At 38.4% G+C, this 16,923-nt stretch overlaps 1 protein-coding gene across 1 annotated transcript in view; it reads right to left on the bottom strand.

The window, feature by feature from the left end:
- MDGA2 (MAM domain containing glycosylphosphatidylinositol anchor 2) overlaps positions 1-16,923 on the bottom strand; it is a gene marked incomplete at its 3' end in the record, with an annotated part of 498,834 nt that overhangs the window by 6,485 nt on the left and 475,426 nt on the right. Inside the window, exon 11 of the mRNA XM_029284905.1 lies at positions 13,440-13,617. Coding sequence (XP_029140738.1) covers positions 13,440-13,617 — 178 coding nt within the window. The remainder of the gene's footprint in view (positions 1-13,439; positions 13,618-16,923) is intronic.

The following is a 16,923-nucleotide window of genomic DNA, read 5'->3' as shown; positions in this document are numbered from 1 at the left end:
TAAAAATGGTTTTAGCATAACAATAGCAAGAATACAGTTTTATCTTTCAGTATTATCAAATATTCAAAAGCTATATATTTAATCATTGATGGAAAAAGATGGGCAGTTTGCAACTTACATAGGCATTTATTTTATTTTAAAATATTTCTATACCTCTTTTTCAAGGAACAGAGTAATACAGTACATACAGTAATGATCCAATTTTTATCCTTAAGACAGCCTAGAAAAGTAGACATCAGAACGACTGATTGAAGAACATCCAGTAAATTATATTTCCATGTTAGAACAATATGTCTCCATGATCCAAACTACAAGATACTGTATATCCCCCCAAAAGAGACATTAGCACATTTGGAAAAATCCCACAATGTAGCAGGTAAGGAATAATTAGAGAAAGAACACAGGGATATTGTAGATCAGCAAGAGTTCCAAATATTCTGAAGAATTTCAGAATCTTTAGCAGATACCAAATACAAGGTGGCTGTTGCAGAGAACAGAAGAAGAGAAAAAGAAAACCAAGGGAATATACAATAAGTATGCTGTTGGTTACATTAAAAACAAACACTATTTTGTTTGAGCTTTTACTTTTTAGTGCTTTAGAAGGGTATTTCTATGAACCTTGGCACGGGGTGAGTGAGGATTTGAAGAGAAAACCACCATCTTATTTGATTTTTTTTCATCCAAAGGAAACAAAGAGAATCTGTGGAATCTTACCCTACATACATATTTATTGTTTATTTATTAAATTTATATGACACCATCTCAATGTTACAACAACTCTGGGCAATACAAAGCAATTTTTTAAAAAAAGATTAAATAGTGTCTGAAATTATTTTAGGATAGGTGATGAGGGAGTGGGGATTTTCTCTCTACCTCATCAGCCACCCCAGAATAGAGGGCTCTTATCGGGGGCCTAGGCCAGCCAGCAGAGCCAGGGTTTAAGGTTCTCCTGGAAGGCCAGGAGTGTGAGGCCTGATCTCATCCCCAGCGACAGAAAATTCCAAAAGGAAGACCACAGCAGAAAAGTCTTTTCTCTTAGATTCTGCCAGCTGAAATTCTTTGGTAGATGGGATCCAAAATAGAAGCAAGTGGGACCATCCAATCCCAGAATCCAAACTTCTTGCTAGATCCTAACAGAGGGAAAGCTTTTTGGTGAAGTAAATCATTGTGTACCTAGGACGCCTCAGAATTGTTTCCCAATTACATTTATGGCAACTCTCCTGGCAGTTTGAAAGAGTTTGATGACTGGGCTCTGCCAATTCCCATTGGCCTCGCAGAGTGGGGCACAACCTTGGATGTTAATGCCTTGAAAACCCCCACCCCTTCCTTTTGACCCTAATATTTTTGTTTTCACTTAGCTCCTTTGAGTGATGTATTTTTTAGTTTTTATGCTTGAAGTTGTACACCTCACAAAATCCCTCTGAGAGAGGGATAGGTAGAATCTAAATGTCATAAATAACAAATAAATAAATAAATCTCTGATGTGCATACTCCAAGTTGAGCAGCATATGTGGGCCAACATTTAATTTACACGAAGCTATTTTGAAAGAACTCTTTAGCTTCACTTCATTGCCATTTTATCTCTTTCTTTTCTCTCTTACATCCCTTTATTTAAGAGGAATAATCAGCGACTTGCTTCCTGTATAATTTGCCTTGAGAAAATGTAGTCAGTTATTCAAGACGGGCCTCCTTGTGTTTGCTAACACAATTACTCCTCATTTGCTGAGAAATGTTTCATTTTTGGCATTCTTCTGACACCAAATTGTGGGGAACTGCATTGAGTGACGTTTGCTTTGTCGACAAACTTGGAGGCTTTGAGAGAAGCTATCGTTAATGGCTAACCTTCAGTGCTGCAATATTCATATTGTTTGCAACACAGGAACCAAAGCCAAATGGATGGGTTGGCAAGAAAAGAATCAACTCCTGATGATTGACAGGAACAAAAAACAAATTCAACAGTGGTTAGTTATATATATATATGTTGCAGGCCAGTAGCTCAAGAAGAATGCAGGTGGGGAGTAACAGCCCAGAAGTGGTAGTTTTTGGAGATCCTTCTGTCATCATTGGTCCAGGTTCAAGAATCACTCAGTGGGGAAAGTAGCAAGCAATAGTTGTCATGATGGGAAAATAAGAATTGATGAAAGTGATAGAACTCTCAGTCTGAGCTTCCAAGGTCTAGAGAAACTTTTTAGCTTATAGTTATCCCTGTTGGAATTGGCAAGTCTGATTCTGTGGTTCCAGTGTTCCAGAGGAGGGGGGAAAGGGGGAGGTTCATATGGTTGAGCTGGGGTAAGAAAGCTAAAAATGACACCAGGGGATTGCATTATTAAGAATTGAAGGATTATAGACCAGAAAATAATGCAAGTCAAACAAGAAGCCATCCTGTCTAGGAGGATTTGATGTTCAACACAAAATAAAGGGTCCTGTACAGATGCCAGGGGAATTTATTTATTAAAATAAAAAGATATCTTCTTGCTTTATGTGTAAAATATGCCATGTTCTGTCCTTGGCATTTCCAAGTAGGGCTGAAAAATTCATATCTGAAACCTCTAACTGCATATTAGAAATTTGTAAGCCTTGCAGCATCTTATGTGAACTTTTGATTCCCCCTGTTCTCTATTTCTGAAAGCTGGGAGAAGATAATGAGATCTTCCACTGGCCTGGTTGAGTCCAGCTGCCATTTGATTCCTTCCTTGAAAGTAGGGTTGGCAACCTTTCAGAGGTGGGAGAGCACACTTAACTTTGGGAAGGCAAGGGCAGTAATTGGTGGGATAAACATGCCAAAGGATGGGACTATATGGTGTACATGGATTGGATGCAGTTTTATTTCTTGCTTTGTGAGAGGAATTGGGAGAGAGGAGGAGAAGGAAGAAGAGGAGGAGGAGGAGAAGAAGGAGGAGGAGGAGGAGAAGGAGAAGGAGAAGGAGAAGGAGAAGGAGAAGGAGAAGGAGAAGGAGAAGAAGAAGAAGAAGAAGAAGAAGAAGAAGAAGAAGAAGAAGAAGAAGAAGAAGAAGAAGAAGAAGAAGAAGAAGAAGAAGAAGAAGAAGAAGAAGAAGAAGAAGAAGAAGAAGAAGAAGAAGACGACAGTAGTAGTAATAATCAGAGAGAGGGAGAGAGAGGTTGCCCATTTTTTAAAAAGGCTCCATAAATAGGCATTCTAAGTAACTGCATCAGAAGGAAAGGAGAAGCCTTTCCTCTGAAGGGTCCTCTACTGTTTCATTCTAAAAATTATTATTTAACACTACAAAAACATTTGTACTAGCATGCACTTAAACTTATCCCAATCCCATTCTTTGTTCCTTTTGTGGCATCTCTTTGAGTATAAACATAGTTTTATTCTTTAAAGTGAACTGATTGCTTTGAGGGAAGATAGTAATACATTGAAGTGGAGAACTAATCATATACATTAATCCACTTATTCTAGAATATATTCAGAAAGGATTTGATTCTGTGACCCCCAAATGGAGAGATTGCAGTATTGCTGAAGAGATGATAGAAGTCAATATTTGGCTAACACCTGCTTTGCAGCAGTGAATCCACATAAACTCAAGCGATTGTATGAAGGTTTACTGTGAAAGAATTTAAATGAAAAGCTAGATGAAAGCAGAACTTCGCTAAGCATTTACAACCCAGTTGTGAATTTGAGTAATCTTTATTCTTTTGCTCTTCTCTTTTCAATCTGTAACTATAGAGCATGAATGAGAGCACTAATGTTCTGAAAAATAAACTCATAATTGCACAAATAAGTGACACAAACTAAAGTGAGTCATTCTGCAAGCAAGATAACTACTTGTTTTGGAAGAGAAAAAGAAGAAAAAGAAACCCTGCCAGTAAAGCATCACATTAAGTTCAAAGTACTTCTGTAAACACAAGGATTGCCATGGGATTCTTCAGTGTGTTTTAGCAAGTAAGTGCTACATTACAGGACCAAATATTACAAAGAACAGATTAACTAACTGGGATGTGCCCAGGAACTGAAGAAGGTATAGATCGCTGAAGAAGATATAGATCACAATCGCTGATCTATACTGTATCTCTCAAAGGTGCTTTTTCAAAAGGCAATTGGATTGTTTTTACCTTGAAGAAGAAGATGCTTTGCTTCTCCTCCAAGAAGCTTCATCAGCAACTGGATAGTGAAGGGATGGAAGGATAGGTACTGACAGGATGGTGATGGGGGGATGGAAAGATTGACTCTCTGAGAACTGTTGAGGCCACTTGAGGGTTTATCTGTGTTTTCAGGATCACCTGAATCAGAGTTTACATGGTAGTGGAATCTTTTTAGAACTGCTGAAAGGACTGCATTGTAGACAGGAAACAGGTGGTGTCATATTCCTCTCCCTCTGTTGAGGGAAGAATGTTCAATTCTAACATAGATGGACTTTTACCCCTCTTTCAAACCAATGATCCTCTCTATCTATCTCTCTAATCCAGTTGCCTTTTGAAAAAGCACCTTTGAGATAACTATGACTTGGATGACTGAGAATCTCTATAGACATGAACTGTATACTGTAAGAGCCATGGTGCCGCAGTGGTTAGAATGCAGTATTGCAGGCTAATTCTGCTGACTGCCAGGACTTCAGTTCTGACCAGCTCAAGGTTGACTCAGCCTTCCATCCTTTCAAGGTTGGTAAAAGGACAACCCAGATTGTTGGGGCAATATGCTGACTCTGTAAACCATATAGAGAGGGCTGTAAAGCACCGTGAAGCGGCATATAAGTCTAAGTGCTATTGCTATCTCCCAACATTCCTCACCATTGACTATGCCATGCTGCATGGAATGATAAGTCTTGGAGTCCAAAAATAAATAGATGCTCATGGGTCATCCATCTTTCCACAAGCCAACAAATTAAATTCAGAACTTACAGGGCAGTTATATAATTACTCAGATGTAAGCTATATCTCTTCCACTCCTTTGGCTTGTGTGTGTGTGCATGTGAGCACACATGCAAGCACACGTCTGTGTTTTTTGAATTTCAGCTGAACATAAATTCCATATGTCGCTTTTGGGAAGAAAATCCCTAAGCACATCATTCAAAAGCCAGATGAGGCCCTCTGCCTAGAAAAATATTTTACATCCCATCTGTAAAACAAATAGGATGGCATATCATGAGTATCAGCATCAAAAGCCTCATCTCAGAAGTTACGCCCCCCTGGGTGTGAATCCCTCCCTTCTTATGCCACTAGGAATGCCATTCCTAAAATCAGAGAGAAAAATTGGAGCATGTTGGAAGACTGCTTAGTGTAGATGCTTGAAGACAGCTCTCAGGGGCCCAAAGAGGTTTTATTAAATATCATGTTATATAGCTTTCAAGTCTGTCATTGTGCCTTTGTTTTCTAGCAAAGAAAACAAGTGAGGAAAAAGTGTTCATAGATCTCTCTAGTCATCCTTCTACCTCCCAACTGTTTCCTCAAACACAGCAACATCAGCTCTACTTTTTTTTAGTTCTTTGATCAAATGGGAAGCTTGCATTCAGAACACTTAATAACTCCCCTACTCCTATGGTGGAGTCAACAATTTCAGAATTGTGGGTTCCACTGGGCAATCAAACCCACCCCTTTCTCACATATGTGCAATGTGTGTGACCCATATTTTTAAAAGATGGGGGTTTGCCCAGTAGTGTCCAACATTTTGATATCAATCAACTCTGTTCTGCAACTTGTGAATGCTTCTAATCAAGAATGCTATTAATCTCTCCTGAAAGCCAGCTGGGTAATTTTGGGCTAGTCTCTCTCTCTCTCTCTCTCTCTCTCTCTCTCTCTCTCTCTCTCTCTCTCTCTCTCTCTCTCTCTCTCTCTCTCTCTCTCTCAGCATAACTCACCTCACAAGTTTGTTACTGTGGGGAAAATAGAAGGAGGAGGGAGTATTGCATATGTTCACTGTGGTGAGTTATTTATTAAGAATAAATAAATAGTAATAAAGGTGGGATAGAAATAGAAATAGCACGAGCTGTGGTGACACAGTAGTTAGAATGCAGTACTGCAGGCTAACTCACTGCTTACTTCAGGAGTTCGATCCTGACCGGCTCAAACTTGACTCAGCCTTCCATCCTTCCTAGGTTAGTAAAATGAGGACCCAGATTGTTGGGGGCAATATACTGACTCTGTAGGGGGCTGTAAAGCACTATGAAATGGTATATAAGTCTAAATGCTATTGTTAAATAAATAAATAAAAATCAGATCAAGGAGTTGCAGCTTTAACAAGCATTGCCTTAATGATTTTATGAAAAAAAAACGTTTAAAAGAGACAGTTGTCCCCTTTTGTCCTCTCAAAACTGTATACCAAAATCTACTGCCTTTGAAATGAGAGGGTCCTCTTGGCTACTAGCCACATATCCTTTCTTCACAAATAGATCTGTCACTGATTGTGGCAATTTGAATTATAACATTCACCCCAGTATTCCTCCATTTCTGCCATCATTCCTGCAATGTTTGGACTGTAGATTCCATAGTTTGGATATACCAAAAGTTCAGAGACTCTGATTTTCTATAATGTTATAAAAGATGCATTTAAGAAAGTTTTCCTTTTTAAAATGATGCAGAAGGAAATCTTGACTCAGGTGTGAAATCTAACTCAGTTTGTAAACCTGACTCTCTGTGCCTAATATTCTGTGTCAGATGAAATTTGAAAGTACTGTAGTGTCACATGAATGATTTCAGACATCTTTAAATTTTTCTTTTAAGGAAATGCAAATGTTCATTTCTTGCCATGATTTGTAGGCATATCCCTGTGGAATGGATCAATCCTGTTAAACTTCAGATAAATGGCTTGGGGATTATGCAAGCACAGTACTTACTGTTTGGGGACATACATCTCTGCTTTGACTCATGGTTCTTCCATAAAATGTTAAGTGCAGTCTCTGGCCGCTAAAAGTCTCTTTCCATAACTTCCTTAAGGACATAATGTTCATTTGGTAAGGCCATATATAGGCATATAAAGAGATATGATTTAAGGATGGAGTCTGTCCTTCAGGGATACTAGCAGAAGGTAATTTGGACATCCATATGTCTCATTTGTAAAGACTTAAAAGTGTTCATTTTAAGGAAGAAATTAGTGAGTTTATAATCTGAAAATATGCCAGTGCACTATATAAACCTCCTTGGTTGGTGAGATGTTGCCAAAAATATGTTGGCTTGCAAGATAAGTCTCTAGATTAGATATCCTAGTTTGCAAAGATAATGCAAAAATGAAGAATCTGCTTCATTTTTATTTGTGGTATACTAGCCAGAATGTGCCTCAGCTGATGAAGAGTATCCTTATACGAGGCATATGGTACACAAAGCCCCTGAAGACAAGACAAGAAACAATGGATGGAAACTAATCAAGAAGAGAAGCAACCTAGAACTAAGGAGAAATTTCCTAACCAGTGGAATGGCTTGCCCTCAAAATTGTGGGTGCTTCATCACTGAAGGCTTTTAAGAAGAGACTGGACAGCCATTTGTCTGGAATGGTATAGGGCAGGGGTGTCAAACTAATGGCCCACAGGCCAGATGCGTCACATGTAGGCCATGCCCACCCTGCCTCCACAATAGCAAAAAACATCACAATACATCACATGTCACAATCGAGTTTGACACCTGTGATATAGAGTCTCTTGCTTGATCAGGGGGTTGGACTAGAAGACCTCTAAGATTCCTTCCAACTCTGTCATTCTGTTAGGTTTGACTGAATCTCATAATGCAGTTTTACTTAATATTAAAATGCTTTGTGAAAACTCTGATGGTCTAAAGCAGTGAATAAATGATCAATGACACTAAGAAGGATACAATAAATCTGAACACTCTTATGGAATGGGATTGGTTAATACATGTAGGAAATTAAAGTTATAGGCTTAATTATTAAAACAAGTTGAAGTGAAACAAATTCTATCAATGTGAGTGCCCAAAGAAAAATGTGTCAAATGGGAAGTCATAAATGCTATAAGATTGTTGAAAAATAGTAGGACTGTAGGTTTAGAGGGCAGCACTTGAGAAATGGTAAAATGTGGTGTAGCCTGCATATGGGGTGTCTGGGGTGGCTATTTGGGGCAGTTGGTGCATTCTGGTGCAGTCTGTTTTCTGAGAACTGATTATTAAATTACGATCAGATTTTCCCCCACCCCTTTTTTGTCTGGAAAGCCTGTCTTATCAAGCAGAATGGAAAAGAAACTCTGAAGTGTGTCAGAAAGGGCTTGAGGTTTTACCAATTTTGGGTTTTACCGATCAGGTTTGTTGTTATAGAAATGGCTAGTTTATATTATTATGGACTCCAGAAGATGGTAGAGGACAGGAAGCCCTGGAGGAACGTTGTCCATGGGGTTGCGATGGGTTGGACACGACTTCGCAACTAACAACAACAACAAGTTTATATTATTATATAAAAGCCAAAAGCTGAGGTTTGATGCTATTATCTTATCCTGTTTCACCAAAGGGAGTTGGAAGTCAATGCCTTTTCTTTCTTTTTTTCCCCTTTGCCCTACACTTTACCCTTCCCTTTTCCCTCCCTTACTTTCCCACTATTTCTTTTTTATTTTATATTATAAACTAATAAAGTTTTTTGTGTGCACCAGCAGATCTATAGACCCTGAACAGGATTACATTCTGGGCTTTGCAGAAAACCAGGTTTTCCAATCAAGGTGGAGAAAAAAAAAAGTAAGTTTATATCTTAGTTCCCAACTGTATTGAAAATACTAGGACTTAAGCATCTGATGAATTCCTTTTAAATATAATTGATATACACAATTGTAGTTAGAGATCAACATTCTTCTCAGTTTTTTTATTTATTTACATCAAGCAGCAGCTCTAAGCAGAAGATGGGAAAATTAAAATCACAACTGATGTCTCTTAAGTAGAAAAGCCTTTAAGATTGTTCTGCTTACTCATTTACATCAGCAGTATTGAAAAAGAGGGGAGTTAAATTAAAAAGCAAATTCTCTCTAATCGCCCATACTTTCACTATTCATACTCAAGAGGGATATTAAGCCAAGTCTTCTGTTTTTGGAATAAACCAACCAAGAACAAGTTTTCTAATCTTTTATTATCAAGAAATACAGTAGCTCAAAGGGAACTCATTATATTGAAAGTTTTTTTTTCTTTTGGGTCAGATTTGCTGGGTTTTTTTAATCTTTGTTGAAATAATACACTTTTTTAATCTTTCCAAAAAATATAATCTGGGAAAGAAAGTATGTAAAATTGCTCAGGACTCTGTATCTCCAGAAACAGGAACAGAAAGAAATTTTGCGTGGAGAGAGAAGCTAGGAAAAGCAACACTAAGTTTACAAATGGGACAGAACTTGGGGATGTGGGAAAAATAGTTCCAGAAAAACAAAACAAAATAAAAACACATCCTATGGTTGTGTAGTTGTGTAGTGGTCCAGAAGATCCACTAATTGCTCGATTCTAAGCCACCTTTCCTTCTGGTGACATGATCCAGAGCAGAATAAATGCACTTATTCTGTTTTTTCCCCAGTAGAGTGATCCACATAAATACAAAGATGCAACATGAGGGGAGAGTTGAAATATACATGTAAACATAAAGATGCAACACAGAAGCAACATCCATCCATCTTGGTTAGGCTTTCCCAGACACTCACTTACACAACATAGGCACAGATACAGACCTACTGCACATCCTAAGCTCTTGGGGAGAAAGTGAACAAGCACATCCAAACATGGAGTCTGTTTCACTGCAAAAAATACAGGTGATGCCAATGGTCACTGTTGGAAAAGGGAAGTGTTTGAAAGAAGTCATGTCTTATGTGCAGTGCATCAACCAGAAAAATTGGGGTGGGGTGTTTGAGGTGTCAGGGTATTGAAAGCTACATTTTTACATAATCCTGCACTTTTCTAGATACTTCATGGCAGCACACACACACACACATACACACACAAAGGAGTAGAGCTTGTGGGATGAAGTTGTTTTCTATACTCTGACAAAAGTAAAGTAGGGAAATTCTATGGACATGGCTGCCTACCTGTTTTTCCTCCATATAGTTTTAAGAATGTGTTGAAATGTTCTCGATTATTAACCACTGCAAAATTTCTCACTTTCAGGGGTTAACATGATAAATTTTTGCTGGAATCTGTTGTTACCTAATTTAGATAATGACTTGTTTAATGTATGCATGCATATTGCCTCCTGTGCTTGACAACTAAAAGAATACCGTTATTGTTTTCATAAACAAAGAGGAAAACCAAGAAGATTAAATTGAAAAAGTACAAGGAAATTAGCTACTTGAGCTGTTTGGGGCTACAGTGGCACACAAATAGCAATGAAAACTAAATTTAAAAATAAATTATTCCCAAGTATGTTTGGGGAGAGGTCTGGCAAAATCTTGATGAAAAGGAGAGACAATAAGCTAACTTTGGGAGGAGCAATGCAGTTTTACATTAGTCAGACAGTGTGCAAACAAGGTTTTTACTCTTTAGCAGGTCAGCATCAAGAGGATGACCAGTTTGTAGTTATCAGTGACCCCTTTTTTCCCTTGATGTGAAGATAGAAATATTTGACCTTCTCTGGTTATTTGGCACTAGATCCATTCTCACATAGTTTCTTGGAAATCACAGAAAAGAACTCCAGAATCACATCCACCAGCTCCTTCAGGGCTATCAGATGTAATTTGTTTCAGTCTGGAGACTTAACCTTTTTATGGTACCACAGTGCTTCCTAATCACCTTTTTATTTACTTAAAATCCCCTACCTGCTTAATTTCATTTGAACAAAGAACCACAGTATCTTCTTTGGGAAGAACTCTGATATAAAGTAGGAGTTGAAAAGCCATGTATGTTCCCTATCACCTCTTACTGTCCCATCATACTCTCCTAGCAGCACGCTCATCCCTTCTTTTTTATATTAATAGAGGTAGACGGTCCCTTTTTGTTCCTCTTAGTTTCCCCTTAAATTCCTTTCTAACTTACTTTCTGAAGTATGTGTAATATCCCCTTGGCTATATAATAATGTTTATGGTGATATTAAAGACATAGTTGGGGATGTGAATTGTATCATTGGCTGAGAACCAAAATGCTTTTCAATATGTTAGATTGCATGATGTAATATGGAACTGAAAATTAATGTATCAAAGATAAAAGCTGTGTTTAATAGGGAAAATGGGGAAACCAATTGCAGGTTTTGCTCTGGAAGGACAGATGAAATAAATGAATTTGTGTAGAAAGTTTTATAAAAATAGAAATGTAGAAGGAGAATTTTTAAAATGTGAAAATGCTGTTAGAAAGTTAACATAAAGAATGTCTGTTCACAGAAGTGAAAATGGCAATGTATAAGAGCATGTTTTGTTATATGGAAATGAGAGTTGGGTCTGTTACCGCAAACATTAAAGTAAATTGGATGCAGTGGGAATGAGATACTTAAGAACTGTGTGTGGTAAAACAAGAATAAATCGGGTTAAGAATTCAAAAAATATGAATTGAATACTAAAATGAGAGACAATACAAAAGATGTATCTAGCGATTTCCCCTATAGACAGAATTAATGAGGACAGTATAGTAAAACAAAAGAAGAAAGAATGAATGGGTGAATGCAACAATAAAAACTGAGAAGGTCAGATTGAATGAATTTCATGAGCTCCTACTCCTAAAAAAAGCAAGGAAGAATTTTAGTGAAAAAAAAAAAAAGTATGAAGCAGTGATTTCTGGGGAAGAAATGATGAACTAAAGACAGCTCTGTTGAAAGAAGAGTAGACAACTATTGAGTGAAAAGCCAACTCTTTGTATTTCCTCTCTGGACAAAGAGAGGACTGGGATTGCCCACAAGTGCTCCAGACATCTGCTCATGAGAGTACCAAAAATAGTGCTCTTGTGGGTTTAAAGCACTGATAGATGAGAGAATGTCATTGTAGCCCAAACAGTGATTCAAAGCCTTTAAACAAGACACAGGGTTCATACACTTCCTTTCAAAATCAACTTTGGAAGTTGCTTGTTAACTGCTTTTTGGATATTAGGAACTTCCATAATGGCAGGTTTTATTACACTGGGTGAGTACCCTTCAATCCTTAGTAAAAAGAAATTTTATACAAGTTTAAGTACTTAAAAAAATGGGGGGGGGGATAAACAGCAAAAAGGTGATTAGAGTGTTGATTTGGGGAAGTTATAAACAAACTAAGAATCCAAATGGATTTGAAATAAGATTTTGAAACTAATTACAACAATCCTTCCTGTGGGATAATGCTGTTGTTTTGAATACTTTAAAAAAATTGATAAGGTGAGATTTTGAAGGTTGGAAACTAGAAGAAACTAGAAAGAATGAAAGGTTGCAATTAAAGGAGAATGGCACTTAATTTTGACTGCAGGAAAATATAAGTGGATACTATATACCATTGTAGAGAAATTGAATCTAAAAGGCTATCTCTATCACTTATTCTAATTCTATATTTGAACAAACATTTTCTTGCCAGACAGTCTGTTTCAATGACTATTAAGAGATGTGAATTCCATGGACTAGTTTACATGTTTAATTTCCATTTTTAATTGAATAACTTATACTTTAATATAATAATAGACTTATGAATGATTTAATTGTTTATTCTGACATGAATATATAGCAGTGATGGCAAACCTTTTAGAGATCGAGTGCCCAAAACCCGCCCCCGCCCTGCTCCACCCCATCCTGCTCACTCTGCTCCGGCCCCCAGCCTGCTCCGCTCCCGCTCTGCCCGTCTGCAGGGCCACTCACCGCCTCCATGACCCACTGCAGATCGCCAAGGCAGCCCAGCAGCACCATGGCAGCCATGCCCTCCGCCCACACCCTGCAGTATCATCAGTGCGCAATGGAGTGCGAGGGCGGAGTCTTGTCCCGGCTGCCCGGCTCCATGTTCTTGGCTGTGCTGCTCTGCATGGGCCACACTCTGGGGCAACTCTCCTCTGGGGGGCTGCTGGTGAGGAGGGGGCCATGGGGAGAGGTGGGGCTGGGGCAACAGCACCTGTGCCCACAGAGAGGGCTCCGAGTGCCGCCACTGGCACGCATGCCATAGGTTCGCCACCACTGATATATAGGTATGATTATAAGAGTTCAATTCATAAAAAATGAATCCTTTATAGCAGGCATGTTAAACTGCCAGCCCGTGGGCCAGATGCATCATGTCAAAACCGCACCCACCCCATTGCCAGCAATGAAGAAAAACTCCCGATATGTCGCGCAACATCACGTGACGTCTTGAGTTTGACATGCCTGCTTTATAGGAATTGCTTGCTTTTGTTTTGCATATTAATAATATTAAAAAATAATAGGAGGGACAATTTATCAGACTAGAGTAAGAACCCTATAAGAATCCAAGATGCCCCAACCTCTCCCATCAAGGTTTGGAAGGCTGGAAGTCAGACTTTTGGACTTATGTTCCCAAGCGCTCTCTCTCTCTCTCTCTCTCTCTCTCTCTCTCTCTCTCTCTCTCTCTCTCTCTCTCTCTCTCTCTCTCTCTCTCTCTAGGAAAACTCTGATTTTTTCCCCTTACCACTGTACTTGATTACACGAATGGTTGCATCTCCATCTCCGAAAATAGTGACTGGTGTCAGGCGAACTTCATAAGCCTCAGGTTTGATGAGTTCTGTTAAGTTGTAAGTTATCAATTCTCCTTTCTGGATCTTCCCATTCACAGTAATTTCCTGTTCCCACCACCGTTGCTGTCCAGCCTAGAAGAAGACAAAAGAAAACAGGAGTTGATTTTTTTTTTCAGGAGACACATGCCATCATGCAAACTCTTAGAATGACATGTGCAAGAATAAACAAGCAAACATAAATATAGCTGAAATTATTAATTCTCATCAGACTTTGGTGACCTTATTTTTGAGAATGGAAATAAGACCACTGAATGATTTTGCCCTGTTAGTTTCTTTTATTTTTTCTCAATCAGGAATGAGAATACCAGATCTGAACCAGAGCAACAATTGGTGTTGAACATGTATAGGAAAGGTTGAATTAAATATAAATAGATGAACAAGAGCCAAATATATTGTTGTTTTATGAAACACTCTTTGAAATAAATGGGGACCCAACAAATATGTTGGGAAATAGTTATCATCATTTTAGGTACAGTAACTTTACATACAAACCTATTTTTTGGTTTTCAGTTTTTTTATCTTCCTCCTGCTCTGTATTCCTTCTTTTATATTGTTCTATCTAACCTGAAATTTTCTCCTTATTTCCAATCTTATTACAAATAGAAGCATAAACATTGATTCAGGGCAGCAGTTTCTTTGTTCTATCAATGTTACTAGAAAATAAATGTGAGACAACCTATTCAATATTTTTCATATATTCTGAGAGTTCTTGGCAGTTTTTGTCTTTCAGTGATGGAATGTTCTCCTCAGTCTGATATAGGAAGAATACCAATGTAACTTATTGTTATAGATTTACCAATAAAGAAAGAAATGGCTGTGTATGTATTTTTTAAAGAAATAAACTCATTCAGCAACTGTTTTGTTCCATGCAAATTTGTACAAGGAACCAAAAAGCAAGCCAGACAAAACAATTCCATTTGTCAAATTTGATCCATAAGAACAAAAGGCAGAGCCCATAAAATTTTTCCACTCCATATCTTTTAATTGGAAGGATCATTCTATTGTTTAGAATACATTCTCCTTATCCCCATATAGATAGTACATCTCAAAGTTCATTTTGAAGATATGCATAATATCATATATTGTAGACATTCAGCTTCAAGATGTAAATGTGGCATTTCTAAATCATTGGCAGCGTTTCCACTGGACTTTCTTCTATACCTGCTTTCTTTAGCCTGGCGTTTTTCAGATATTTTGGACTACAGAACCCAGAATACATAGCCAGCGTTACAATAGAACACTTGTAAAGATTGCCAGATTTGGGAAGGCTGACTTACACAAATCCTATCAACAACCACCCACTCTTCTCCAAATTACAAAGATTTCTTGGCCCATAGATTAGGTTGTTCCTTCAACTGCTGTGTTTAATTGATATGCTTGCATTAACTCAAAGTTGACAAAATCCAGAAGTCATTAATAATAATAATAATAATAGTAAAGTTGGAAGGGACCTTGAAGGTCATCTAGTCCAACCCCCTGCTCAGGCAGGAAACCCTATACCATTTCGGACAAATGGCTGTCCAGTCTCTTCTTAAAAACTTCCAGTGTTGGAGCATTCACCGCTTCTGGAGGCAGTTGGAGGAGGAGTTGGAGAACTCCTTAAAAGTTTACAAAATGGATTTGTGTTAGCTTCCCCCAGAGTTTATATTCTGGATCAACATATTTTATTCAGTTTCTAAAATGTCTTTACTTAAAAAACTTTATACTGTGATATACATGAAGGATACAGCTTCTTTTTTTCCTTTTAGTTTGGCATTCAGCCCTCTTGCATGCATGATTAGAAATATGAAAATATTGATTGACACAGAACTGAGGCCAGCTAATGCTATTATATATGGAAAACAGATTGTTTAATCAGACAGAAATGATTTCAAATTTGTTGTTATTGTATGTATGGCTGGTGTCCTGTCAGATTACTTTATAAATCGCTGTCAGTGGTTTGACACATATAGAGACTAGGATATATAGAGACAAGGGTGTGTAATGATTCTTTTGTTTTTGGTATAAACATACTTGGGAAGAGTTTAAACAGGATTCTGATAACTCTGATGATTGGTTAAAAGATGCTTATGTTGAGATGGCAGAATTAAAGTTCAGGCCTTAGCCGGGCCTTTAGGGTTGTGGAAAGTTCCAGAAGAAACCACAAACTTATGGGTTAAACATGTGATCCAAACCACAGAAGGCATACATGAGTATTTTTATAACTTCTATACCTTATCTACTGCATGCTAACTTCTTCTTATATAATCCAGTAAAAATAAGAAATATATATATAAATGTACAATCCCATCACCACCCTGCACAGATCAACTCCGTAGCCAAGACCCTCATCTCCAGAACCAAACGCCTAGCCGACAAAGATCACCTGAAAACTGAATTACACACTCTCAAAAACGTATTAATCTCCAATGGATTCCAAAGAAATACAATTACCAACCTAATCCAAAGGGAAACACCTCCCAAGAACCGAGACATAGAACAGTACAACGACATTGCCCTCCTCCCCTACATCAAAGGCACCACAGATAAAATCAGCAAAATTCTCCACAAACACAATATCAAGACAGCCTTCGGCACCGACCAAAAAATAGCCAACATCTTAAGAAACCCCAAAGACAGGATCCAGCTAGAAAACCAAGGAGTCTATGAAATACCATGCAAAATCTGCCCAGCCACATATATTGAACAAACTAATAGGAGAATAAATGCCCACATTGCAGAACACAAGAATGCAGTCAGAAAAGAAGAAAAAACTTCCTCCCTCTTCCAGCACCTTAAAGCTACAGGACATGAAATTGATTTTGAAGGAACCAAACTAATCTCCAAAACTGAACACCACAACAAGAGAATAATTATGGAAGCCATCGAAATAGAAAAACACCCCCACAACATGAATAAACGTGATGATACCTCCCGCCTACCAGACATCTGGAAACTAGCCCTAATCAACAAGCGAGTCCTAGCCACGAAAACTGACACCGGACCCAGAACAACACAGTACGCCACCACCATTCACCCTCACCAGACCCAACCCAAGCCCAAACCCATCCCTCAGATGAAATGCAACCACCATCCAGAAGCCAAACCACGACAACATCACCAGCTACTGCACCTCCCTCCGACCCCCACACAAAGCAAATGGACACACGGCATGAACACAGAGCCAGACCGCAAACTCAGAGCCAAACCAAAGCCCGGTATGCTACATCACAGCCTTCTGCTCTGGACATCATATCACAGAACTCAGGAGGTTACAATGCTAAAGCTCAGGATGTTACAACACAGCCAACCACCCAGGATGTTGCAACACAAAACTCAGGATATCACTACACTAGATCTCAGGATGTAATCACACAACCCATTACCCAGGTCGTTATA

This window comes from Protobothrops mucrosquamatus, unplaced genomic scaffold (assembly GCF_001527695.2).
Source record: "Protobothrops mucrosquamatus isolate PMUCROS unplaced genomic scaffold, P.Mucros_1.0 scaffold1091, whole genome shotgun sequence".
NCBI lineage: Eukaryota > Metazoa > Chordata > Lepidosauria > Squamata > Viperidae > Protobothrops > Protobothrops mucrosquamatus.
Note: the sequence above shows the minus strand (reverse complement) of the source record. Positions and strands in the feature narration are given on the sequence as shown.